This window comes from Plectropomus leopardus, chromosome 18 (assembly GCF_008729295.1).
Source record: "Plectropomus leopardus isolate mb chromosome 18, YSFRI_Pleo_2.0, whole genome shotgun sequence".
NCBI lineage: Eukaryota > Metazoa > Chordata > Actinopteri > Perciformes > Serranidae > Plectropomus > Plectropomus leopardus.
This window is the reverse complement of record NC_056480.1, coordinates 18,770,870-18,796,775: the sequence shown is the minus strand read 5'-3', so window position 1 is coordinate 18,796,775 and position 25,906 is coordinate 18,770,870. Positions and strand designations below refer to the sequence as shown.

The window sequence follows — 25,906 nt, the reverse complement described above, 5'->3', positions numbered from 1 at the left end:
CGTTTTATCTTTATTGCCTTTCCTCTGTTTCCCTGACTTTTCCCTACTTCACATGCACCCAAAAAAAGTCACTTAAAGCTCCTCCCACTCTGGCTGAGGCATGCTGGGATTTGTAGTCACGGACTGTAAACATGGCTGTTCTATGATCATGCTAAACACACTGCTTTGGGAGCCTTGTGTTCCTGCACTCTTATGTGTGCCTGGATGTAGTCTAAAGATTTAGATTTTTGTTTCCCCTGTGAGAAGGACAAACATTCTTACCTGCTGGAATTCAATTGTCCTAAACATCTACTTTTAGGTGCCACGTAAATAATTCTGTAGATTTTGTTGTTTTGTTTCCAGGCTTCCCGCGGATCCTGAAAAAGTCTTAAAAGGCATAGCATTATTTAATTTAAAAATACAGCCTGAATTGGTATTAAATTTTCCCAAATAAGTCTTTCATAGGTCTTTCAAATGCCACACCATGAGATTTTCTGCATTGCATTGTAAAATCTCAAAATCATAACGTCTGTTTTTTTATTTCAATTTTTAGATTAATTTACATAATGGCTCTCGCATTAATTTTAACTTAAAATTGTCCCTAGCCCTATGTAGTTGATGTCTATTGTTTTTTTGTTTGTTTTTTTTTTAATTGCTGTTGGTTTGATTCAGTGTGGCATTTAAAAAGTCGTAAAAAAAAATCCTAAATCTAACTCCCATCAAGCTTAAGGACTGACTGGTTACACCATTTTATCAGCAGTTTGTAAAAAAATTATATTTTTGTAACGCTCACACAAATTCACAGTAGCTTTCTGTAAATATAAGGAGACAAGGGAAGAGGGAAGTTGACTGGAAAATATAACAAAAAAAATGGCAATAGAAGTCAAAGAGAGGGTTATTTATTCTTTACACGATAAAAAAGTATAAAAACAATAAATTATCAGTTACAGTATATCTATGGAGTCAAGATAATAGAACAATCCCTATGTAGCTCTTTCTCCTGTCATTTAGATGTGTATATTTATGTAATTATATGTCACCACTAGTAAATAGAGACAGACTTGTCATGTTTTGTGTGTCTGTGGCTTTAGTTGAGTTGTGTGTATAACTGCAAGAAAGGTGAGAGAGAGTCTGGTCTGCGTGCTGATTTACAGTCATGTTAAAATCAGCTAAGGTCCAGCTACATGTGTTGAGCCCCTGGAGCTTGCTTCCCCAACAGTCTGTTCTCACGCTTGATGTTCAGCACTGCAGAACAGCTCCTCCTCAACTGTTTGTTTTCAGGTTGATAGTAATCTGAGTCACTGTAGGATTAGATACATGGTGGGGCTTGCTGTTGGAGACAGGATGTCATGGGGAGGAGAAATTGGGACCCTGTTATCAAATGTTATATATTAATCTTGGACACAACCTTATTTTAATGTATCTTCACAATAGATAAATACATTTTATTTAAAGTGGCAATCTCGAAGATTTCACATCAATTTGTTACTGGTGGTAATAAATGTGGTTTTATACTACAGGTCACAGGAGTTCTGGGGGCAGCAAATAGAGAGATTTTAATTGAGTGGTTGGGCAAAAATTAGCCTTTTTCCATGTGAGCAACCATGATTTTCATCATTTTACTCTGCACACAGCACATGTCTGTAGACGACAGGGCACGGTGAAAGGAATTGGCTATCTAGCTAAGTTGGAGGTGTGCCGCCTGTTGCCAGCAGTAACAGCTCAGTTAAGGTGCTCCTTCTTTTTCCATGACTCCCTGTAATATTTCTGCGGTCAACAGTTGCCAAAAAAGACAGATTTCTTGTCTTGTAGATGCATTTCTGATGAATAATAACCGTAAATGCTAAGCACACAGAAAAACACATTGCATTTCCTTTGATCCCTTTGTGCTAAATGCTTTTTGTTTGAAGCTGCAGCAGTAGGAAATGTTCAGTTTGCATTTGCAGCAACTTAGTACAGCTGTTTTTCCACTATTGTCGCCACAGACACTCAGTTCATAATATTCAGACATATAAATATTGCAATATTTTCATCAGTGAGCCATAGACTCAGTAACCATCATTTTACCTCGTTTGTCATGAGTGACTTGACAGACATTTATCTGAACGAAAATCTTCGAGAGCTTAACTTTAGTATAAATGTATTTATCAAAAGTGTTTATTTTGTTGCAGTACATTTATTTGATTTCGTACAAATAAGTGTCAACACTTGTAAAAAGCTCTTTTCCTCTTGGTGTGGTTTTCAACTCTCCTAGCCCCAAGAATCTTTTTTCCAATGTTATCAAACACTGTAAAGTTTGCGATCAAGTTTTGTATATTTTTTATATACATGCTGTATATCACTACATTTACTAAAAAACACTTGGAAATAAGAGCAGTTAAGTTCAGCAGCTGTGTGTAGCAACTGTCTTTGTCAGTTGCATGTGTACAAAACTCACACCATTTAAAAAAAACAAAAAAAAACCCTCCTCACACCAAAGGAGGATTAGTTACGTAGCTGTCACTGTAAAAGTTCACTTGTTGCCAGAGTCGAGCCCTGACTTTACTCTCTCCTTGTCTTTGTATTTGTCCTCTTCTCTCTCTGCATCTCTCTGAAGCTGGCAGTCGGAGTGGGTCTCCAGGGCGTGTGCTGACAAGTACGGCCCTGAGCACCATGAGCTCAGGGGCCCACAGGGTGCTGGCTGGGACCGGCGGGGATGGACACAGACGTAGCCGCATCCCCCGCAGCCAGGGCTGCTCCAGAGATTCGTCCCCCACCCGCCTGTCTGTTGGTGAGTAAACAACTTAGTGCTTCAAGTTCATGCACACAATTCTTGCTTTGGTCTGATTGCATTTACTACACATGAACACATCAGGATTTTATATTTATCTTCCTGCATCTGTTTTTATAACAACTGCTCAAAGATTATGTGATTGGTTGTAAAAACTCGGCTGTAGACAATCTGCAGCCCTTTTTACACAGAGATCGCGCTGTAGAGCTGCTTTGAAGTCCCTTCTTTACGCCCTCTTTGCAGTTTTACACAGAACCAAACAGCAGCGGCATCATGCCTCTCCAGTGTGTGATTATAGACTGCATGCCATCATCATGGAAGCAAAGAAGCGTGATAGGTGCGATGTGTAACACAACAGCGTCTGCTTCTAGTGTGACAAATAGCGTACTCGTCGGCAGGCCTTTCTAAACAATAACAACAACATGGCAATGCCAATAATTTACCATCCCTGTTATATGACGGCTTATCTTGGCCTCTGCTCGGAGGGTAAGGAACTCCCAGACCTCATTGTTTACCCAATTTGCAGACATTTTTGTGCTGTTCTTGTCTTTTGATTGTGTTGCTAGCTGCCTTTTAAGTCTCCCGTGGGTGGGTCGTGTGCGTAATACTTCATCAAAATGTTCTGCCTGTCCCACACATGGTCCCTTTCGCACAGACCTCGATTCGGCACTGTTACTACCTCCGTTGCCGGCTGAAAGGCATGACTCTGTCCCCCTGTTCTGCAATTGTACTTTTTACATAGAACAGTGAGGTGGCATAACAGCGCGATATTCTCGCCTTGAAAAGGCATTGCAAAAGGGGCTATTAATACCGTACACACACCACATACAACTGCACACATCCTTATACCCTCGGATCTCAACTTGTTTCCCCTCCTGCTCCCTGTCCTCTTTCCTTCCTGCCCTTGGTGCCTCTGTCTTGTAGCTCCTTCCAGCATTAGTTCGATCTACAACGGAGCGAGCAGAGGAGGTAAGGCTCCGATCTCAACCAGACAATCGTGCTGTCCTAACCTCAGTCTATCATCATCATCATCTTAAAATCATCCCTCATTCTTTATCTCCATCCATCAGTAAAAATCTCTCCTGCCTTCCCAGTCCCTCCACAAAGCTGTAGCTCCTCACCTCATAGAGCCCATCTCTCTAACCTGTCTCTGACTCCATGGCTGTGTTGTTGTGGTGATGGGTGCCCGTGATCAGCAGATGCCCCCACGCATCATGACCTCCTCCCTCACTTTACTAACCTGTTGTCAGTGGCTGGTGAACGAACCTTGCAGCAGGATCAGCAAAGCTTCCCCAGGCTTTGTAACCCTTTTATAGGCTGTGATTTACCCTGATTGGCTGTGTAGATGCTGAGGCTGATGAACAGAGCAATGAACGCTCAAGTTGATTGCGATGCTACTGGATGAAACATGCAGACCCCCCTCCTCCTCCTCTACCTTCCCTTGATTGCTTCATTCATCTCAAATCCCTTTTCTGTTCTAAATGTTTGTGTGTGAGAAGCAGGATGATCGTCCAAGTGCATGTGATTATCAGACTGTTTGTTTCATTTAAATGTGAGTCCAGCAGTCCTGTGCTTCTTTTGGGTGCATCTCATCTAGAGCTGAAATAATTAATTAACAGAAATTAATCTGTAACCATTCAGAGAATCAATTAATCATTTAAGCATTTTCTTTAAAGCAAAATATGTTTAAATTTCACTGCTAGCTTCTGAAATGTGTATTTAAGAATTTTAGTAGTAAACTAGAAACTATAATAGCAAACCCAAATATGACTATTAGTCAGGGAAAAAATGGAGCAATTTAAAGACGTCATCTTTTGGGGAACTTTTAATTGGTGCTTTCAAGGGCTAGGCTTTTTTTTTTTTTTTTTTTTTTGAAGAATATATGTTTATGTTTATTGTTTATTAAAATATGTTTTTTTAAACAACTACTAAAAAATACTGATACATTCTAGGGCTATACAATATGCAAAAAAACCATTGCAAATATTTTGAAAGAAATTGCAATATGAGTCGCTATTTTAGGGGGAATGGGAATTTTTGCATTTCATTTTACTGGAAAAAATAAAAAAATATGTGATTTGTGCTTTGGTTTGTACCAAACAGCCATGTTCCCGTACCTCTGGAATATAATTTGTGGGGTAAAGTATCTCTGTTCCACCTCATTGTGTCATTCATACTGGTATTTTGTGACACACTTTATCAAAAAACTACAGCTCCTGTGATTTGGATATTCCACTTGTTCAGAACGATAACATTTTGAGAAATTGTACAGTCCTAATAAGTACTGATGTCTAAATCAAGTACTCAAGCACTCATGCCCAACCTTGGTATTTTCAGTATTTGTGGAATTTTTATAGATTAGCTGAAACGATTCATTAATCTAGAGCTAAAATCTTCTTGTTTGAAAGTCACGTAAAAGAAGTGACTTAAGTCTGTTGAGATGCTCCCTCTGAGCCATTAGACCTGTGCTCGTATTCTCTTGTTTCTGTCAGTTTGTCACTTTTGTCTCTTCTGTCTTATTTATGTCTTTATCCATGTGCCATCCTCTCTCTCTCTCTCTCCTTCGTCACTGCTCATGTTGGTCTTTCTTCTTTGTTGTCTTTTTTATGTCCCTTCCCCTTGTCCTTTTGTCCTCTTACTACTACTTTTCTTCCCTCCGCTGCTCTGCCTTCCCCTGTTTCCCCCTCATCTTTCCCTCTGCTGCGGTGCGGTGCTGTAACCCGGGTGGCGTTAGCTCGGGGCAGTCGTATCCCTCGGCCCAGTATGAGTCAGGGCTGCAGCAGAGAGGCCAGCAGGGAGAGCAGCCGGGACACCAGCCCCGTACGCTCCTTCACACCCCTTGGTGAGTAGCAGTGGCAGACAGATACCCAAGAGGGATGACTAGTAAAACAACAGAGGAGAAGATAAACCTCTCTGTTATTCATACTTAATCAAACTGAAGAAACACATAAAAAGTTGAGGGTCATCAAAAAAAAAGATAAAAGCAGTTAGTGTTTTTCAGCCTTTCTTTCACTGTCACACCCTGTTCGATCAGTGTGAGAGTTGTGTGTGTTTGTCTCCTGTGTGCGTGCGAGTGTTAAACTCTGTATGTGTGTTTTAATCTTGCTTGCAGCAACACGGAGCTACTCTCGCTCCACCGGAGCTCTCCACACACCTGATGCTTTTGGGGCTGCAGGTGAAGGCTGAGTACATCTATTTCTCTGTACCTCACCCACCAACCCACCCACGTCGCCTTAATTTGTGTTCGCTCACCTGTTTTTCTTTTTGTTCTCTTTAGTGCCAAGCATCTTCTCCTATATTATTTGTCAGCCTGTTTCTTGTCCATCAGCCTCTGTGATTTTCTTTTTTTCTTTTTTTCTTTTTTTTTGTGTTCTGCTCCAGGATATCGAACCTTCCTGTGGAATCGCATGTTTCCGCCCGTTCAGTAGCCAGTTGATAACCATTCTGCCAGTTTTGTTGTGTTTATTTAGCTCTGCCCCTTTTCTGCAAGGACACCAACATGTTCTTCTGTGTTTTCTGTCAATCATACTTTTCTCCCCCCAGCGGCACCTGCAATGTCACCTAACAAGTCATCCCATCAACTTACAGGGTTGGCTCATGGGAGATGTAGTGTGTGTGTGTGTGTGTGTGGGTTGTCGGCGAATGGATGATGAGGAGAATGGTGGATCATCAGAGGTCAAGTGAGAGACAGTCCAATGAGTGACAGGACAAGGTTTGCAATTTTAGGTCTAACGTTTTCTCTCCTGCTGTCCTTCTGTCCGTTCTCCCACTCTCTCTACCTGTCTGAATCTGAACAGGAACAGGTTTCGGCATCAGTCAGTCCAGTCGTCTATCGTCTTCAGTCAGTGCCATGAGGGTCCTCAACACGGGCTCAGACGTAGAAGAGGCACTCGCAGATGCACTGGTACAAACAACACACATACATAACAAACACACAATAACTCTGATCACATTCCAGTAATCTGTCGCCATCTCACACCTCCTGGAGTGTGTGTGTGTGTGTGTGTGTGTGTGTTAACTAACCCCTGGTTCTACCTTTGTTTAATGCTGTCAGCTGTTGGGAGACATGCGATCCAAGGTCAGCTCCTTCACCTGCCTTCTACCTGTGTGTTGTTTGTGTGTGTTAAGCTCTGCTCTATAAAGCGAGCGTGTAACAGTGCATGTTTTCTGCCTGCTGCCTGTTTTTTCCTCAATCTTCAGTTTCTGTTTAATTTCATCTCTTTTTGGATTTCTGTCCTCCATCCGCAGAAGAAGCCAGCACGGCGGCGGTACGAAAACTACGGCATGTACTCTGATGATGACGCTAACAGCGATGCGTCCAGCGCCTGCTCGGAGAGGTCCTACAGCTCCAGGAACGGAGGAGCCATCCCCACTTACATGAGACAGACAGAAGACGTAGCTGAGGTTGGAGGCAACAGCAGTACAGCAGAAATCACAGACTGTCTTCAAAAAAACCTTTCCTAAATTAGATACAATAACACAATTATAGTGGGTCTTGTGTTTTATCCAGGCAGCTCAGTTTTATGTCTTGGCTCCAGTTGCATGCAGAAAATGCAGTACCTCATGTCATTTTGCTGATCACTCATTACTCTACATATTACATATTACACATATACTGCAAGTAAGTTTGTTAAATACATTACCTCTTCTGCGGCAGAGATGTTTGACAGTCGAGCATCGTTAAACTTTCCGAATAGGAGCGAACACTAAATGGTGTAAATTAATTTATGTAAGCTAAAAGACCTAGCTACAGTCTCATGGTGATTATTTCACCACAATGGAAAATGTATAAATGTGGATTTTAAAACCATTTATTTACATAATAAACACCTAGCTTTTTATACTCAGACGTCAAATAAAAATGTAATAAGTCTGTAAATTTGAGTCTGGAAAAGTATTGAATTAATTTTTTCCTTAAATTTTTTATTCATTTAAACATACTGACTTTTAGACGTTATACAAAAATACAAATGATACAGATATAAAAGGATCCACCATCAGAAAAAAAGTCAAAAGATCAAAGAACCCACCCCGGCACCCCAATCCAATTAGATTTCAGAATCAAGCTCAATATTTCTTAATGTCATTACTTCCTTGAGCCTGCAAGGAAGTCTCAACGGGCCTTTTATGTGTATTTGTGGTTGTGCCCAGGTGCTGAACCGTTGCGCCAGTGCCAACTGGTCAGAGAGGAAGGAGGGGCTGTTGGGCCTACAGGCGCTGCTCAAGAACCAACGCACCCTCAGGTGAGCCACAGAACAGGAGGATGGGTTTTATGGACTACATTTATTTTGACTGTCTTGATATTCATCTGTGTGTGTTTTTGGTCTGCAGTCGGGTAGAGTTGAAGAGGCTGTGTGAGATCTTCACCAGGATGTTTGCAGACCCTCACAGTAAGGTATGAGTGCAAACAGCGCAAGTACACACACAAAGACACAACATTCATTTATAGTGTCATGCCAAATAGACTCATTATCCACCCACTTTTATTTTACTTTGGCTCCAAATGTTTTGTTTATCCCAACCATCCTTCACTGTACCGGATTCTGCCTAAACAAACACAGCAGGAAGTATTTGTTGATACACACACACACTTCGACACTCACAGATGTTGAATATAGTGAATAGGCGATTAAGACGGGATAAACAGGTCAAAATGTATTCTCAGATGTACACACACACGGATACTGACACTCCAACATAAACACAGGCATGCAGTGTGCGACGGACTGTTTTCTAACGGCATGCCACGCCTGAGTTTGCGTGTGACCTCACAACTCTTCGCCGTCCTGTGGGATTGCTCTGTCACTGTTCAGCAGCCAATGCGCCGGCTGTGTTCACTGCATTCACTGGCCCTCCCTCTCTTTGCCCCGCCTCCCTGCAATCTGAAGCAACGACACTGACCGCACACACACTCACTTATACAAACACACACAAGTATTTGGGCTGCCAGCTCTTCTCTTCGATTAACCAGCTGCGTTTCATCCTCTCTAACACTGACACTTTTCTGAGTGCCCGTTGCCTCACACATGTCGTAAGGTGTGTGAGCTCCTCCCCTTCCCCCTCATTTGACGTCTGACGATTTGATGAATTTCAGCGAGACTCCGGCAGAGTGTACGGCACGGCAGAATCCGGTATAAGCTCAGCCTCCTTCAAGGTACTACATCTCACCATGGATCCCTCTCTCCTGCCTTCATGTATCTGTCCAACAACATTCTTCTTTCTCATCTCCCTTGTTTTTCTCTTTGTTTTCTTTCCAAGTGTGCACAAAACATCACGTTCACGTTTTTATAAATGTTGTTGCTCTGGTCATTTTACTCTGTTTCTATTTTGCAAATGTTGGATTGAATGTCAGGATTTTGAGCACACACACAGACGCTGAGTTCATTCAGGTACTCTTTGTCAGGATGCTAACAGATGTGTCTCTCTCTCCCCCATGCCACCACACTCTGGAACTCTCTGTAGAGAGTAAGTTTGGCCCATCAGTGTTGCTGTATTTACACACGTTTGGATGAAAATCTCACTCACTAACCGACTTCACATAAGGTCACCTGTAACTTCACTGTCTTGCTGAAAACAACCACTGGCATGTAGAGACGGTGACCACACAGTCTGATTTGTGCTTGTTGATTCACTGTCTCATTGTGGTTGTCTTCTAATATCATTATTGTTTACTTTGGGGTTTTTTTTATGAAAGTGTGTAGGATTCAGTGGCATCTAATATTGAGGATTGCAGACTGCAGCCAGTTAAAAATTCTCCTGTGTGCCAAGCTTGAACAATCGGGTAGTTTTAAGTGTTCAGGAGGTTTTTACCAGGAGCCGAAATTATCCGCAGAGGTCTCTTCCTCTCTAAAACAAACGGGCCAGGTGATTTCATTCCGTAAAAACACTGAATAAAGCATGTTAAAAATCTGTTTTTTATCGATGCTGTTCAGCTCATCGTGGTAGGGCTACTAACTACAGTGGCCGGTACAAAAACATGCATGGCCCTATCTAGAGACAGTGTTTGGTTTGTCCATTCTAGGCTACTGTAGAAACAAGGCAGTGCAACATGGCAATCTCCATAGACGAGGACCTGCTCCCTCAAAGACGCATAACAAAAATACGACAATTCTTAATTCATACACAAAAGAAAAAAATATTCATTGTATTATATTCCATTTCTGCCAATATATCCCCCTAAATCCTACACACTGAACCTGTTAGATTAATTGGTGATTGGGACTGATGGTGGGCTGCTGCAATGATGAGTGAATAACCACTAACTTCACAATGGGAACTAATGCTGCTCTCACATGATAATACTTAAACATAACATCCCCGTATCATGGAATTACGCTATAAGGACTACTTGTATGCATGAATGTGTGCATGAAACGTGTGAATAGTTGAGTGACTGACTCACCGTGTGACCCAAACTGTGTGTGTGTGTGTGTGTGTGTGTGTGTGTGTGTGTGTGTGTGTGTTCAGGTGTTCAGTATGTTCCTGGAGACGCTGGTAGATTTCATCGTGGTCCATAAGGACGATCTGCAGGACTGGTTGTTCGTCCTGCTCACACAGCTGCTGAAGAAGATGGGAGCTGACCTGCTGGGCTCCGTACAGGCCAAAGTTCAGAGAGCCCTGGATGTCACACGGTGGGTGTCATTAGAAACAGACCCAAGGGCATATAAGTTGGTAATCCATGGGCAAAAGAGGTTAAAAAGAGACATGTTTAAGAAGGAATATGATCCTAAATCAGAACATATTAACAATATCAGCATCCAAATTACAGTTTTACATGTAGATTGCATGTGGCTACATGTAGCATTGAGGTTACATAATGTAAACTCTTGCAGTTGTGTGCCTGGAGCAGATGATCCTACAAAGAAATCTGTCAAGATCTGACGCCTGCTTGTCTCAAGAGTAGAAAGAAATGTCTGAAACGGAGGAGTCAGAACAGTCTGAAGGCTGAGGTTTTTGTTCACAGGCATTACTTTTCCATATGTCTACCTCATTTTTTGAAACTTCGGCAACATTTAATATGAAAAATGAAGCATAATAGGTCCCCTTTGAATATATAGTAAAATTATATTTAAGCATAGTATGTGTAATAAAAAAAGTTCATTCCCAAAAGTCCACTCACCAGAGATTACGAGATTATTTATTAGACATAAAAGATGCCTCTGAGTATCAGTGCTGCCTTCTCTGACTTGTGTTTTTAGACGTATACAAAGAGAAGAGATAATCACACAAATAGTTCTTTATCTCTGACTTAAGTTGCAACGTAGTAATTAATCTTAATCTGTTAAGACACACAGCAAAGATCCTTTAATTCCTGAGATGTGTTTCTGTGATCCAGAAGATTAATGTGGATTTTTTTCGTCTCTGACAGAGAGTCTTTCCCCAATGATCTCCAGTTTACTATTCTCATGAGGTTCACTGTCGACCAGACACAGACGCCCAACCTCAAGGTAAACAATGCGTTCATTTAGTGTGGGTGGGTGTGTGCTTGTCTGAGAGAGAGAGAGAGAGAAAGAGAGAGAGAGAGAGTGTGTGTGCGCGTGCACGTGTGCGCACTTTTCTGAGTATGTGTGTGCGCGTGCTTGTCTGAGTGTATGAAGGTTTAAGTAACTGCAGGGTGAGAGGGAAGGATGGACATAAGGTTGGAAACTCGGGGGCTGTGTAACCATGGTAACTTCTGTACTGATATGACCTCATGCCTGCCCAAACCCCCACAAACCCTTGAATCCTGGGCTGTGACTGGATGGCGATTGATCTAGCCTCTCCACTGGCTTTGTGCTCGGCTACAGTGTGGACCCACCCTTCCTCCTCTAACTCTTTATTCCTCCTCTTATACTTTTCTATTCACTAACACCCCCCTCACCTTTATTCCTCAGTCCTCGCCCCCTTACCCTTTTAACTCTGTCACTCTGCCCCCTCCCTCCTGTCCCTGCCCAGTATTTCACCTCATATCACAACCTTTTTTGTTCCTGATCAGTCCTTTTCTCCTCCTGCCTTCCAACTAGGCTTGGGCAATGAAAAATATCATCAGCATCTCAATATCACCTCTTCACAAAAGTCTACATTTCTTTGAGACTGTTCACAGGGTTTTTCCCCCAGTGTTGTCCCACTTCCATCTCAAGACAAAACTATGACGGGTGTCATGATGGAAAACGCTATTCTAACAAGCGCTGCTCTTGGTGGATTTCTTCCATTTGTAACTGTAATTGCGGCATTATGCCGATGTGGTGGTGCTATTGTAATCAGCACAGAGAAAGGCACTGCCAAAAAGGAAGAAAAGAGCCCTCTGTTTTGCATCAAAATAAATAATAAAACAGGATAGACAGTCTTATCAAAATGTCCTTGGAAAGAGGGGATTACTTAAAATACTTTTTTTTCAATTATTTTTGAAATGCTTAAAAAACAGAAGAACTACATGTGTAAATAACATTTTGCCAGCAGAATTTAATTGTTTTATTAGACATTCAGTACATCTGCTCATGTACTACGTCTAAAACATCACAGAAACATCACGTCATCTAGTGTCGCATCATCCAGTGTGCAGACTCTATTTTTGTATCTGCATTTATTTTTATTGCCATCATATATTTCATGCAGTAAGAAGTGGCCGCTTAAAGTATAGTTGTGGAACGTGGACCCACTCTGTGGCCTGACGAAATAGTCAAAAACATTGTCCTCAGACCCTCTTGGCTCATAGCCTGACATTACAGCTCACATCACTGGCCAACGTTGGGAGAGGGCAATGTAACAATATATATGTACCTTGAAACTGTAGAATTATGTTTGTTTTTATGTTGTTTTTTTATGCAAACGTGATGACGTACCTGGATTTTTCTGATATGGAATTTACTAGACTGGATCTTTATCACCATTACATCATAAAAAAACAAACAGCAGCCTAAAGATATGACCTGAGATGACTTGAAAGATGTAGTCGTGCACTGCAACACTGATAAGTGTATAAGCATTATTAAGGATGTTGATTCAGTTTTTAGCATTTCAACAGTGTAGCGGTCATTACCCAGCTTGTAAACTGTTGCATGAAGCTTCACAAATGGCTGTTTTTTGTTGGTTAACCAGGCATCAGCTCTTTGCTACCATCATGTGGCCTAATGATTGTATTGTGTATCTCCAAATATCATAAAATTTCAAGATAGCCCAAGCCTACTTTCCACTCTCCTCTTAAACTCTCTGCACCCTCCCTCCCTCCTCCCTCCACTTCCTTTTCCTCCCTTATTCCCACTCCCACTCCTCCCCTGTCCTCGTCTCTTTCTCCCTCCGTTGATTGACGCGGTGCTTCTCCTCTTTCTCTCTGAAGCCTGTACGGAGCTCGTGTTGCGGGCGAGGGCGAGGCAGGGGAGGGTCCGGGGTTAAATTGTTCCCCCCCAGAGCGCGGCGCCACGCCTGCTCTCTAGACGAGCAGGCCGCAGCCTGGAGCCAGTCCTCCCAGGTCAGTGCGCTCCGGGGGGAGCAATTATATGGCGCGCACGATGCTGCTAAGTGATTTGGAGGAAGTTTCTGGTCCTTGAGGTGCATAAGTAGTGAGGTAGAGGAAAATCAGGGCAGGAGTCAGTTGTTGTGGCGTTTCGGAGCCTGCGGTGAATGTTTACAGTTATTGGTTCCTTTGTTTTGTCATTTGTCATTCGCTTTTTTATTATTATTTTTTTTAATTGATTTGTTTTCCACTATGATAAAGCATGACCATGAATGCACTTCTCTCACGGATTCATCAGATCATTTGATTTTCAGACCTGCCAGAGATGCACAATCTGCTGTGGTTGTACATGCTGACTGTGAACGTTGGTGGTCACTTTTTCATGTCTGCGTGTTTGTATTTTTGTTATCACTGTTTTGTACTGTATTACTGTGTTTTTGCAGGTGAATATTGGCCAGGAAGTTTCTCTATTTTATCAGTCACCTCACTGATGATTTGTATAAAAGTGTGGGGTTTTTTTGTATCGCAGGTGAAGGTGGCCATTCTGAAGTATATCGAGACACTGACATTACAGATGGACGCTCCAGACTTTGTGAACTCCAGTGAGACTCGGCTGGCCGTCTCACGCATCATCACCTGGACAACTGAACCCAAGAGCTCCGACGTCAGAAAGGTACAGACACATAAACCCTCGCCAGTTCAAAACATTATTCCCCCAATTAAAAGTCTGATGTGTAGGATTTAAGGAGATATACTTGCAAACATGAAATGCAGTATAATATGTTCTCTTGAGTGTATATTCACCTGAAAATAAGAATTGTGTTTTTGTTACTTTAGAATGAGCCATTTATATCTACAAAGGGAGCAAATCCTCGTCTGCAGCGACAGCTGTGTTGCACTGCCAAGTTTCTACAGTAGCCCAGAACAGACAAACAGCACCACTGTAGTTAGCAGCCACTCCACAACGAGCAGTGTCGAAGAAACACTAATCTGTAACATGAAAATGCTTCATTCGGTGTTTTCACCAGTTTCAAATCACCTGCTCTGTTTGTTTTGGCGAGGAAGAGACCTCTGCTGATAATTTAGCTCCCGGTAAAAACCTCCTGAACAATGAACACTGAAGAAATTCTAACAGGGAGTTCATGCTTGATACATGGGACCACTAGATGCCAATACATCCCACACACTGTTCCTTAAATTCTCATGTTAATGGCAATAAATGCCGCCCCCTTTGATTGACTAATGCACACAAACACAGGAGAAACAGCAGTGTCTTTCTAACCATAAGGGATCTATTTTGTGTTTCACAGGCAGCCCAGTCGGTGTTGATCTCACTGTTCCAGCTCAATACTCCAGAGTTCACCATGCTGCTGGCAGCTCTGCCCAAAACCTTCCAGGACGGAGCCACCAAGCTGCTTCAAAACCATCTGAAGAACACAGGCAATGCTGCACAGGTAATAATGAAATTGTTTCAGACACATGCAGCATGCTATGTGAGTGAAACGTTATACTGTAACATTAATGACACACTTCTGTCTAACTTAAATTGTGTGGGTTTTTTTGTCACATTCCCAGGCACCAATGGGCAGCCCTCTGACACGACACACCCCCCGATCTCCAGCCAGCTGGTCCAGCCCGGTCACTTCGCCCACCAACACCTCCCAGAACACCCCCTCACCAAGGTAACACACGCTCGGAAAATCCATCTAACAATCATTGACATATTTGCATGAACACAGGACAAGATCTTCACAGGGGAAAACAGTAATGTCTAAAGATGTTTATATCAATTAAAACTCATCAGTTAAGCCCCTTTATCACTGGACAAAAAACTCTCCAACGCCCTCTATTATCCGGCTCATGTCTTCAGTGGAAAAGGTTACAATCTGCATTCATTCCAGGGACAGATAACTGCAGTAGTCACAGGTATTTATCAGCTCCAGCTCCTATCAGCGATGGAAATATGACACTTGGGTGGACAAGTTAATTTTCACCTTTTTTCTGGCAAGACTGTCTGCAACTCTTTCCGTCTGTCCGTCTCCGTCACAGCATCACTTGAACATCATTTCAAATTTAGTTGGCACTGAGTTTGAAAGAAGTAATAATAATTGATTTAAGAAGAAATAACACTGAAACATTTTCAGTAGCCTCAATGCTGTTTTCTGTCCTTTAATGACCTTTTTTCCGATGCATTTGTGACATCGAACATGGCACGCCAAAAAAAACAAAACAGAAAAGCATACTCACTTACTTACAATAGCAAAGGGGTCCATTGACTATTTTTTGCAGGTTTTCCCGTGTTTGAAAAACTGTATATCCATGCTTTTTTGGTGGAAAAAAGTATTGGAGACAGCATATGTCAGTGTTCTGCCGCGTCTTTTTCTGCTGTATGTCTCTAGTTTACAATGTAAAAAAAAAAAAAAAAAGTCTTGGGCTATGTGATGAATACTGTTATTGTAGTTTTTTGGCAGTCCATTGAATTGATTTTTTGTTACATTTATCTCAATCAGATTTATTCTAAAGTAAAAAAATGTGTAATACCATCAAAGCCTGACCGTTTGATGACTCACTTCAGCGATCATCATGCAGCCTTGGCTCAGTGTCCTTTTCCCTCTTGTATGTGTGCAGTGCATTTGACTACGACACAGAGAACATGAACTCAGAGGACATCTACAGCTCACTGAAAGGTGTCACTGAGGCGATCCAGAACTTCAGTGTCCGCAGCCAAGAGGACATGAATGAGCCAGTCCACCGGCGGGAGGGAGACGAGGTCAGTAGAGCAGACAGATGGATGTCGATGTGCTGATTCAAGTGCACATCAGTATGTGTCAAGGCTGATATGGAGCTACTGGAGCTGCACTGTCTCTTTTGTTAAATGTTCTCATGATAGAAGAGAGTTTGTTACTCAGGCGTGATTGCCTGATTTACAGATGTTTGTGTAAAGAATAGCAGCCAAATTTACAAGAAGAGTGGTGTTGAATTTGAGTAGGCTTAAAAATGAGCGAGCTACCAACTTTTAGGGATCCTTTTATGAAACACCACAAAACTAGTTTCACACTTCATCCTTTTCGCTTGATTTGAAAGACCAACTGTTGAAGTCGGACAATATTATTTGATTAAAGTTAAGCAGAACACAACCACTTATAAAAAGTGTTGAGGAAATCTTTAGGGAAACATAAGTAAGCTTAAATGCATTTGTTCAATCAGTTCTTAGTTTTCATCATTTCCCACATTCTCCAGAAATACAGTTCACTTTGATTCTCTGTCGCAGGCAATAAAGGTGCAATTAATAAATTAATCGCAAACTAATTTTATAATTAGTTTATCAGTTTGAGTATTTTTTTCTGAAAAAAAGTTTAATCTCTCTGATTCTAGCTTCTTAAATGTCAGTATTTCCCAGTTTCTTCAATACTCTGCGACCGTAAACTGAGTATCTTTAAGAACGAAGACATTTAAGAACGTCATCTCGGGCTTTGGAAAACAATGATAGACAATTTTCATCATTTTTTTACATAGTGAATACCAAACAACTATCAATAAATTTATAAAGAATATATTTAATCGACAGTTAATACAAATCATTAGTTGCAGCCTTGGATGGTAACACATTATGTAGTGCTGTGCAGTACGTTGTACATTGCTAACTGATATTTTAGCTAATACTAGGGTTGAGCCAAATACTCGGATGAAACAAGTATCCAGTATGAATAATGGACTTTTTACAAGTATTATCCGAGTGAAACCAGTCAATATCTGTACTCATGACTAAATAAAATACTCACGTAGGTTGCTGTGTTCAATCTGTTAATCTTGTGATCAAGAATGATCTGATGCTCAATTCTGAGATTGTCTTGGAAAGTTTTATAAAATATAATAAATATAGCAGCCGCTGATGAGACCATATAAATATCAAGTTTAAAATAAGTCACACCCACTTCAGGTTCACACACCGCCCATTCCGAGTACAGATACAGATATACATGAAGGTGTGCTCACTTATCATCATTTTGAGAAAAATAAACATGTTTTTTGTAAGTGGGTGTTCTAAATCCTTATTTAATTATGTAATATAAGACCCTTCTCATGCAGCAGTGTTTGATACTTTCTGGACACAAGCAGCCACACATGACCTTTGCCACAGTGATATAAGTAATGATATAAATCAGAAAATATCAGCTCAAAGGAACGACATCAGTTTTCGATGCTCACTTTTGATGTGTGACAGTTTTTGCTACTCTGAGCTACAGACAAATTTTACCTGCTGCTCCAACAGTAATGAGTTTTGATCCAAAGTCTTGTTTAGCCTTACAGCGTTTTTTCCGAGACACGCAAATGTCTAAACACACACACAAACATAGCTGGCTGCATTAACTGTGGTGACCCCGACATCTGATCTGTTCCTCCAGTCCATCTGCAGCGTGGGAACTGATGGTCATACATTACGTGTTTATGGGACTAACGACTGTGAACTTAATCCTCTACAGCCACTGATAAAATCATGTTTATTGTGTATGATCCCAGTGGCTGAAAATCCCACTGAGAGGATTTTCTTTACAAGAATCTCCCCTTCAATATTTTCACAAGTGATTATCTTTATACTCAGTCTGTTGAGTCCAAATTTACGACGAAAGCCATCACGTCAGCTCTTTTTGTGGTTGCTCCCACCAACCCCAGAGCCTTTTTTAAGGCCACGGTGTACTCAAGCGTAGAGGTGTGACCTCCTGACATTTTCCCCATGATATGCATCTGAAATCTGACCAGCCCACATGTCACCAGCCTGCCAATCACAGCACACCTGACTCAACAAACCACCACTCAGATAGTGACGTTCAGTGGTCTGAGTGTAAATATACACAGAAATAAGAGGACCTCGAACCCCTTTACCCCGCTCCACTTCTCACCTGGTGTCTCATAATGTTTCGGCCTTCTCAAGTCCTAACATCTAGTTGTTTTGAACACATCAAGAGAACAACCTGCCGTCAACAAAGGAAATCACACCCAAATGTTGCCTGCTCATGTACCTTAAATTGATCCAGATTTATAAATCTGTAAGGTGAAACACCTGATTTATGGAAGGTGGTTCAACACTTTTCTCACGTGACAGAAACTACCTTTTTTGCCACAAATAAAAGGGTATGCAGCAAGAAAAGACCTATTTAAGACACACACATTTAACACTTTCCTTTCATGTTTTCAAATCGTACACCTGGAGAATTTTGTTATGTCTTGAACACCTTGATCACATTGTGATTTTTACGTTTTCCGTCAGAGATTTCCGTGTCCCGGCGTCAGCGTCATGGGGCCGGTTCAACAGATCCTCAAAAGTGTTGGCAGACAACCGAAAATACCTAAAGTATAGCTCCTCATCCATATCTTGAATTTGTTGGACCAGAATATACTCACCCAGTAGCTCCCTTATTAAGTTCAATGGATGCACTGACGGGGACTTCCATACATCAGACAGATGATAAAACAGTGATGTGATGTCCGACTTTGATTATTTTTGCACTAACCAAATGATAAAGAAGAAGGCTGAAAATGTGGCAGCCTCATGTTGTATTATTATTATTCAGGTTAACTTTATTTGTACAGCCTGAAATGATTAACTACAAACCTGTCTGTCTTGACAAGATGCAGCCTTTTTTGTCTTTTTTTTGTTGTCCTGTTATATTTTTTTTGACAGGTGAGTTTAGTGGCAGTCTCAACTGTTTAGCACGAGTCAAAAGTCTTTTTGTGAAGTCTGTATGAAAACAAAGAAAACAAACACAGTATACATCATGACTTGCTATTAATCAAATGAGAAAAACTTTGTTTATTTCTGCTTGTAGTGCTGATAATGGCAGTCATAGAATTTAACGAATGAATTAGAAATCAGTCCTTGTGACACCTCTTGGTTTGGTAAGAAATAAAAGGCAACAATGTTTCTTTTTTTTTCTTTTTTCTTTTAGTTTAGTCTGGACGAAATTATCTAAAATTTAGGTATGAAAGTTACCTGTAAGTGCCAGCCTCTTTAACATTTTCCTTATTGCATTACCGCAGGGGGACAGTGGGACGGACGGCAGAGTGTCAGACTTTGTGGACGGAGGCCGCATGGCTCTGGACAATAAGACATCCCTCCTCAACACCCCCCTGCTGTCCTCCAGCCCCCGAGGAGCCCGCGAGCACTTATCAGACTCTCCCTTCAAACACAGCCGCAAAGACACCAGCCTGGACGACTCCGAGCTTCTCACAGATGGTACACAAACACAGTCTGACAGAAACACACACACGCACGCACACACACACACACACACACACTGCACCACACAAATCATAAGCATAACTTGTTTTTCTTTTATTGTCTCTCAACAGACAGCAGCTTGGACCAATCAGAGCTGGTAGCAGAGCTGCTGAAAGAGTTGTCCAATCACAACGAGCGCATCGAGGAGAGGAAGGCAGCGCTCTGCGAACTGCTGAAGCTGATTCGCGAAAACACCCTGCAGGTGTGGGACGAGCATTTCAAGACCATCCTGCTGCTCCTGCTGGAAACAATGGGTGACAGAGAGGTACATGCACCCACTTTGTTTCTGTGATAACAACCGTGCAGAAAGACTGAGTTCCTTTTCTTTAACTTCTTAAAATCTTAAAAATTCTCTCAGCATGTGATCCGAACGCTGGCTCTGCGGGTGCTGAGGGAGATTCTCAGCAAGCAGCCCTGGAGGTTTAAAAACTACGCAGAGCTCACCATCATGAAGGCCCTGGAGGCTCACAAAGACCCCCACAAGGAGGTACTCAGACACACATCAGTTCACCTAAAACAGTTTTTGTCATTTACACTTCAGTGAGCATGAAAAGATGAGAAGACTTCACTGTATTTACCTGAATGCTTTAATTGCTTTGCAGATGGGGATTTTTACTTGAAAAACATTAAAGAGTATATAAATTATCTAAAGTATAGATGTTTTATTATGAATTAAATTAAGTGCAGCTTGATTGACAAAAAATGAATTGCCAACTGCCAACATTTTTTTTTAAGATTATGTTTTAGGGCTTTTATGGCCTTTAATGGACAGGACAGTTTAAGCACGAAAGGGGGCGCCTCGTGGCTCAGTGGATAGAATATGCAGCACAGGGTCGAGGCTGGAATCGAACCCACGGCTGCTGCGGAGAGGATACAACCTCTGTACCGCTTCTCTAGCCACTTATCCACGAGGCGCGCCACTTTAATGAGTATTTAAGTCTTTTTCTTCTTTTTCTAAATAATGTTAAGTTTTGGGGTGTTTGTTTTTTCTTTTTTTGGTTTTTCGATTCTTTTTGAATAATTTTGGGGTTTGGGGTTTTAGTTTTGTTTTTCTAATAGTTGAGTTTTAGGATATTTTGAGTTTTGGGGGTGTTTTTTTTTTTGTTTGGTTTTCCTTTTTGATTTTTCTTTTATTCTGCATTTGGGACATTTAATTTTAATACTTTGAGTATTTTTTCCCAAATGTACTTACTTACTTTTACTTTTAAATTCAAAGCAGGATTTTAACTTGTATCAGAGTATTCTTAGGATGTGGTATTGGTTAAGGATCTTCTTCCACCACTGGATGGATGAAATGCTAATAATTACCCATTTTAAATGGCTATATCGAATTAACGCAGATTACATACTGCGTGTGATCTTCTGCAATTGTTCTGTTTTTGTGTATCACTGATATTAGTACTGATAATATATGTTTTCGTGCAGGTGGTACGAGCAGCAGAGGAGACGGCAGCCATGTTGGCGTTGTCCATCAGTCCAGACCAGTGCATCAAGGTGTTGTGTCCTATTATCCAGTCAGCTGACTACCCCATCAACCTGGCTGCCATCAAGATGCAGACCAAAGTGGTGGAGAGGGTTCCCCGCGAGGGCCTGATGACCCTGCTGCCTGAGATAGTGCCAGGACTTATACAGGTAACGCACACACATCACGCATGACCATCCAGCACTGTAAGAAGTGTAATGTTAGGTGTAAAAGTTATCAGAAATAAGAGGAATTGTTTACATTTTGCATGCAGGGTGTTACTCTTATTCTCAATCTTTGTAAAGCTTGTTAAAGGGACAGTTCATCCCAAAATCAAAAACTGTTTTTGTCCTCTTACCTGTAGTGCTGTTTATAAATATAGAAACATTGCTGTTGGGTTTTTTTATATATATATTTTGGGGTGCCACAAGCCGAGGGCCATCTAGTTCTATTATAGTTGGGACAGGGCAGACTTCACTACGGCCAATATTTCCAACACTCAACAACTCACACCAAAAATGAATCAGAATGATAAGTAGCACTACAGTTTATATGGATGTTTTTTAATGTGTGAACTGTCCCTTTAAATGGCTGTTTTATTTATTTTATAAGGGGTGTCATGCAGCTTTGTAATCTATTGTATCTGTTTGAACAGGGTTATGACAACTCTGAGAGCAGCGTCAGAAAAGCCTGTGTGTTCTGCTTGGTGGCCATTTACGCAGTGATCGGGGAGGACCTCAAACCGCACCTCAGCCAACTCTCCAGCAGCAAGGTAAACAGACCCGTCAGCATCTGAAATGTGGACTTAGCAGCACAAGACAGGTTGCTGAAAATGTGTGGTTTCTTGTCAATGTTACCAAGAGATAAGGTCTTGTTTGGCATCCTGACAGGTTGAAATCTGGCACCGTGAGATTCTTTTGAACATGGAGTCTTTTTGTTGAATTTTAAGGCAATATCATAGCACTGTTTTACTTCATGTATTCTGAATATTCTTTGTTGAAAATAATATTTGAAATTGTGTTCAAATATTATCCAGCACCACGTACTTTGTCAGATTGGTATGGAATAATCTTGGACGTCTTTAAAATTTAAAAGTTGACTTTCTCTTTAAGGATTCAAAACCAAAGGAGCAAAATCTATCAAATTTGGATGGAATAAACAGATCAAATTCCTAACCCCAATACCAGCAAACTTTTTATGAATCGACTAAGTATCCTCCTCTCCTCATCTTGATGGAATAATGGAAACATAAGCTCTCTTAGCTCTAATGTAAATAGTTATATTTTTACAGAGAGTCACCGCACAGGTGAAGGAGTTTAAGTATCTCGGGATCTTGTATATGAGTGAGGGTCAAAATGGAGCTTGAGATGGATAGATGGATTGTGGTCAGCAATGATGCGTACACTGCACCTTACCGTCGTGGTAAAGATGAAGCTGAGCGGGAAGGCAAAACTTTTGATTTAGTGGTAGATCTACCTCCCACCTTCACCTATGATCATGAGCTTAGAGATAGGAGCTCAGACATCCGGAAGGAGCTCAGAGCAGTGCAGCTTCGTTACATTATAGGGGCCAGTTGAGGTGGTTCGGCACGTTCAACTGGTAAGAGGACAGATCCAGAACACTCTGGAGGGATTATTTATCCAGTCTGACCCGGGGACGCCTCAGGGTCTCCCAGGAGGAGCTGGAAAGTGTCGCAGAGGAGAGGGATTTCTGAAGTGTTTGCTCAACCTGCTGCTCCTAAACCCCGACCTAGATATGCAAATGAGAATGGACGGGTGGATGTTTTTATGTGAAAAATATCTAAAGGATTGGGCACCCAGTAGCTCAGATGATCGAGCAGGTGCCCCATGTACAGACGCTATGTCCTTGCTGTAGCGTTTGAGGGTGCCTCTCCAGTCTCAGCCCTTTGCTACATGTAATCCGCTCTCTCTCCACCTTTCACACTGAAACTGTCCTATCTCCGATAAAGGCAAAAGTTTTCCTCGAAAACTCTAGAGACACACGTTGACACGTCTGTCCTCTGTTTTTCTGTTCGCAGCTGAAGCTGTTGAATCTGTACATCAAGCGCGCCCAGTCCGGCTCCAGCGGCAGCGAACCCCCGTCTGAGGGCCTATAGGAGACACAGCGCCCTCCCACAGGGCAACCACAGAACTGCAACTCTGCCCACCAAACATACAACATCAGTTCATGAGCTCACACCCACACAGACTGAGAACAGAAACACACATCCTAACACTGTCAAACTGCTTACATCCACATGTACGCTTGCACTCTGGTTAGCAAAGTAACACACACACACACACACACACACACAGTCCTCATACATTTCCTACAAGATGGAAGTTGTGCAGAAGAGAGGAGTGTTGTAGTTCTCCCGACCATCGCCGAGGATTCACCCTTATCTCCGACTGAACTGAACCCCTCAACACAAACAGATAACACGCATTCAGTCACACCCAGGTTTGTCACTAATCACTCAAAGATGAAGATATGAAATGTCCGTCCTCTTTCCCGAACACTACAGCTCCCCTTTTGAATAACATCTCGATGTCAACAGGAAGTGGTGCGTGTGCATGGTTCTCATTTTTAAGGGGGTAAAAGGCTCATGGAACGGGGCTGAGACGAAACGAATGGTGCCGTCTTGTGTCTTTCTTGAACAGTGAGTAACTGGGGCCAGGTAGACAGGAATGTAAATTTACATTGTGTCCTAGTTTGGATTTATTTCACGCGATGAGGTTTTACTGCAGCGGTTTTTAATGTCTCTCTGTCACACATAAACACACACACTCTCTCTCTCTGTCAAAAAGGTGCTGATTAGCCTAAAAGGTACGACCGACCAACACGAGCACTAACACGAGGCACAGCAAATACAGTGCAGAGGCAGAGTCCAAAGTATCGGAGGTGTTATGTGCGTGGCTATGCATGAGACTAAATTTTAAAAAGAAGTTTTTATTGGAGTCCAGAACAGTGTGACTGGGGTTTTAAATTAATGTGAACAATGTCCGCCCCTTTCAGAGAAGTTCATAGCGTGCTCCGTCTCTCCCTGTTCGTCTTGGATCAGTCCACTTCTGGGCGACGTGGGGAGGAAGATGGATGCGTGCTGCTTACCACATGAAGTACGGCAGGACATGGCTTATTATTACATAGTGGATATGTATCTATATATGATATTAAAATGGATTATCCAATAACAGTGTCATTTAGGAGAGTTCCCCGCGGGGGTGGGGGGGGGGGTGCGCATGTGTGCCCATCCTTGTTTTTATTTTCTCTCTGTTGCGCTAGCAGTAGTCTCTCTCTCTCTCACACTTATTTTTTTTCTCTGCTGAGAAATTTGTAGAAATGTATTATTTACAGCTCTGAAAAAAAAACCTGTCATGTCACCCGTTTCTCTTCTCTTCATTGTGTCTTTTTTTCCTTCCTCCTCTTGTAACATTCTAGTTTCACTGTTGTGTTTCCTCCGTGCATTTACAAAGCTGTGCTTACATTATATTAAAGAACTTGTACAGATCATGACAAGCCCTGCTTCTTTTGTTTGTTTTTATACTTATTTTTTCCAAAAGGATGTTGAAATACATGTATACTTGTATTTATACAAGCAGTTATACTGATGGATATACAAGTCAGTTCATATGAAAATTATTCAATGATCATCTTGCGAGGTCAGATACACAGTCCATCTTTCCCAGTGCCGCAGGAATTTATCAGTCTGTAAATTTAAAGAAGTTATTCTTTCCATCCGTTGAATAGTAGTAACGACATGTATCCAGTCAGTCTTTGTTGGAGGTTCGGCCTGTAACTATTTCTGTGTTACAGCTTGCTGAGAGCTAATAATATCTTTAGTAGGTATTTATCTTGGGCTAAAAGATGAGCTGCAATGTTGCCGGAATAGATGATAGTAAAAGAGCAGTCAATACCATCACCAAATATATGTTTTGTATTGCTTGTGTTTCTTCCTGCCAGTATGACCGAAAAGCTGAGCAGTCCCAGAATATGTGGAAATGATCTGCCAACTGTTCACCACATTTCTTTTAGCACAGAACTCTTTCTGTCACACCTGTCCAAGCGCAGCCTCTTTGATTTGTGCAGTGGAAAAGAGTCCCATGGTGAAAGGGTGGATAGAAATGTTAAACACAGAGTTCCTGCGGATCCTTAAAAAGTCTTAAATTGTAGTGAATTCATTGATGTAAAAAAAAAAGTCTTAAATCAATCTTTCAAAAGTCTTAAAAAGTATTGGGACATGATAAGTAGGATTTAATAAGTATTTTTTCTGATGTTGCATTGTAAAATCTTGAAATAAGTGGTGACATCTTTTTTTTTTCTTCTAAATAATTTACTAAATTTCTCTTTTCAAACTCGTTATAATAGGAATCCAGGCAATGGGCTGTCACGTAGAATGTAGAATAAAAAAAACAAAATCACCAATAAAACAATACAGTATGTAATAATTGTCTTTCATGTGTTTTACTCTGAAGAGGTTATTTTTCCAACACTGTATAGATATTCTAACATTTTCACCTGACAAAAAATGTCAAGTCTAATGTTACAATAAACATTTGAGCAAAAATATCCTTAAATTATAAATTAAGTTAATTAAATTTCATTCTAAGTGGCAGAAAAAAAGTCTTAAGACTTAAATCTAAGGTGCCTTAAGATGTAGAAATCCTGTAAACATCTTTACTAATTCTAGTATTACCCATGCAATTCAACACTGAAGACTGATCATTTTAGTTGTAAGCTGTTTGTCTAACTGATGCAGGATCAGCGCTAAACCATTTCCAGTATGTCTTCTTAAGATCCACTATGTCCTACTGAATCTTAAACCCAAGAGATCTTAAAATTTAAAGCAGGTGCTGCAGAAAGGCTTAATGGAGCAGTGTGCATGAGTTAGTGACCAAACAGTGTGGACTGCAAATTGCAGACAGTTAAAACTTCTTCAGTGTGCCAACTCCTGATTAAGACTGTAAACTAAAGAAAACATATTTA

General features: G+C 41.3%; 1 protein-coding gene across 15 annotated transcripts in view; it reads left to right on the top strand.

Annotated features, from left to right (window-relative positions):
• The window catches only part of clasp2 (cytoplasmic linker associated protein 2), an 83,279-nt gene extending 59,066 nt beyond the window's left edge, over positions 1-24,213 (top strand). For 5 of the 15 annotated variants that reach the window (XM_042505934.1, XM_042505935.1, XM_042505936.1 and 2 more), the window contains 23 exons: positions 2,576-2,749; positions 3,674-3,718; positions 5,484-5,591; positions 5,862-5,924; positions 6,547-6,653; positions 6,804-6,827; positions 6,998-7,153; positions 7,901-7,992; positions 8,081-8,144; positions 8,844-8,903; positions 9,212-9,214; positions 10,217-10,380; positions 11,118-11,196; positions 13,711-13,854; positions 14,492-14,635; positions 14,757-14,863; positions 15,810-15,951; positions 19,221-19,416; positions 19,533-19,726; positions 19,820-19,948; positions 20,887-21,093; positions 21,579-21,695; positions 22,962-24,213. In XM_042505934.1, the coding sequence (XP_042361868.1) occupies positions 2,576-2,749; positions 3,674-3,718; positions 5,484-5,591; positions 5,862-5,924; positions 6,547-6,653; positions 6,804-6,827; positions 6,998-7,153; positions 7,901-7,992; positions 8,081-8,144; positions 8,844-8,903; positions 9,212-9,214; positions 10,217-10,380; positions 11,118-11,196; positions 13,711-13,854; positions 14,492-14,635; positions 14,757-14,863; positions 15,810-15,951; positions 19,221-19,416; positions 19,533-19,726; positions 19,820-19,948; positions 20,887-21,093; positions 21,579-21,695; positions 22,962-23,039 (2,597 nt within the window). In that variant the 3' untranslated portion in view covers positions 23,040-24,213. The remainder of the gene's footprint in view (positions 1-2,575; positions 2,750-3,673; positions 3,719-5,483; positions 5,592-5,861; positions 5,925-6,546; positions 6,654-6,803; positions 6,828-6,997; positions 7,154-7,900; positions 7,993-8,080; positions 8,145-8,843; positions 8,904-9,211; positions 9,215-10,216; positions 10,381-11,117; positions 11,197-13,710; positions 13,855-14,491; positions 14,636-14,756; positions 14,864-15,809; positions 15,952-19,220; positions 19,417-19,532; positions 19,727-19,819; positions 19,949-20,886; positions 21,094-21,578; positions 21,696-22,961) is intronic. The other 10 variants (XM_042505938.1, XM_042505937.1, XM_042505939.1 and 7 more) reach the window with 10 other exon arrangements.
• Positions 24,214-25,906: the final 1,693 nt, after the last annotated feature.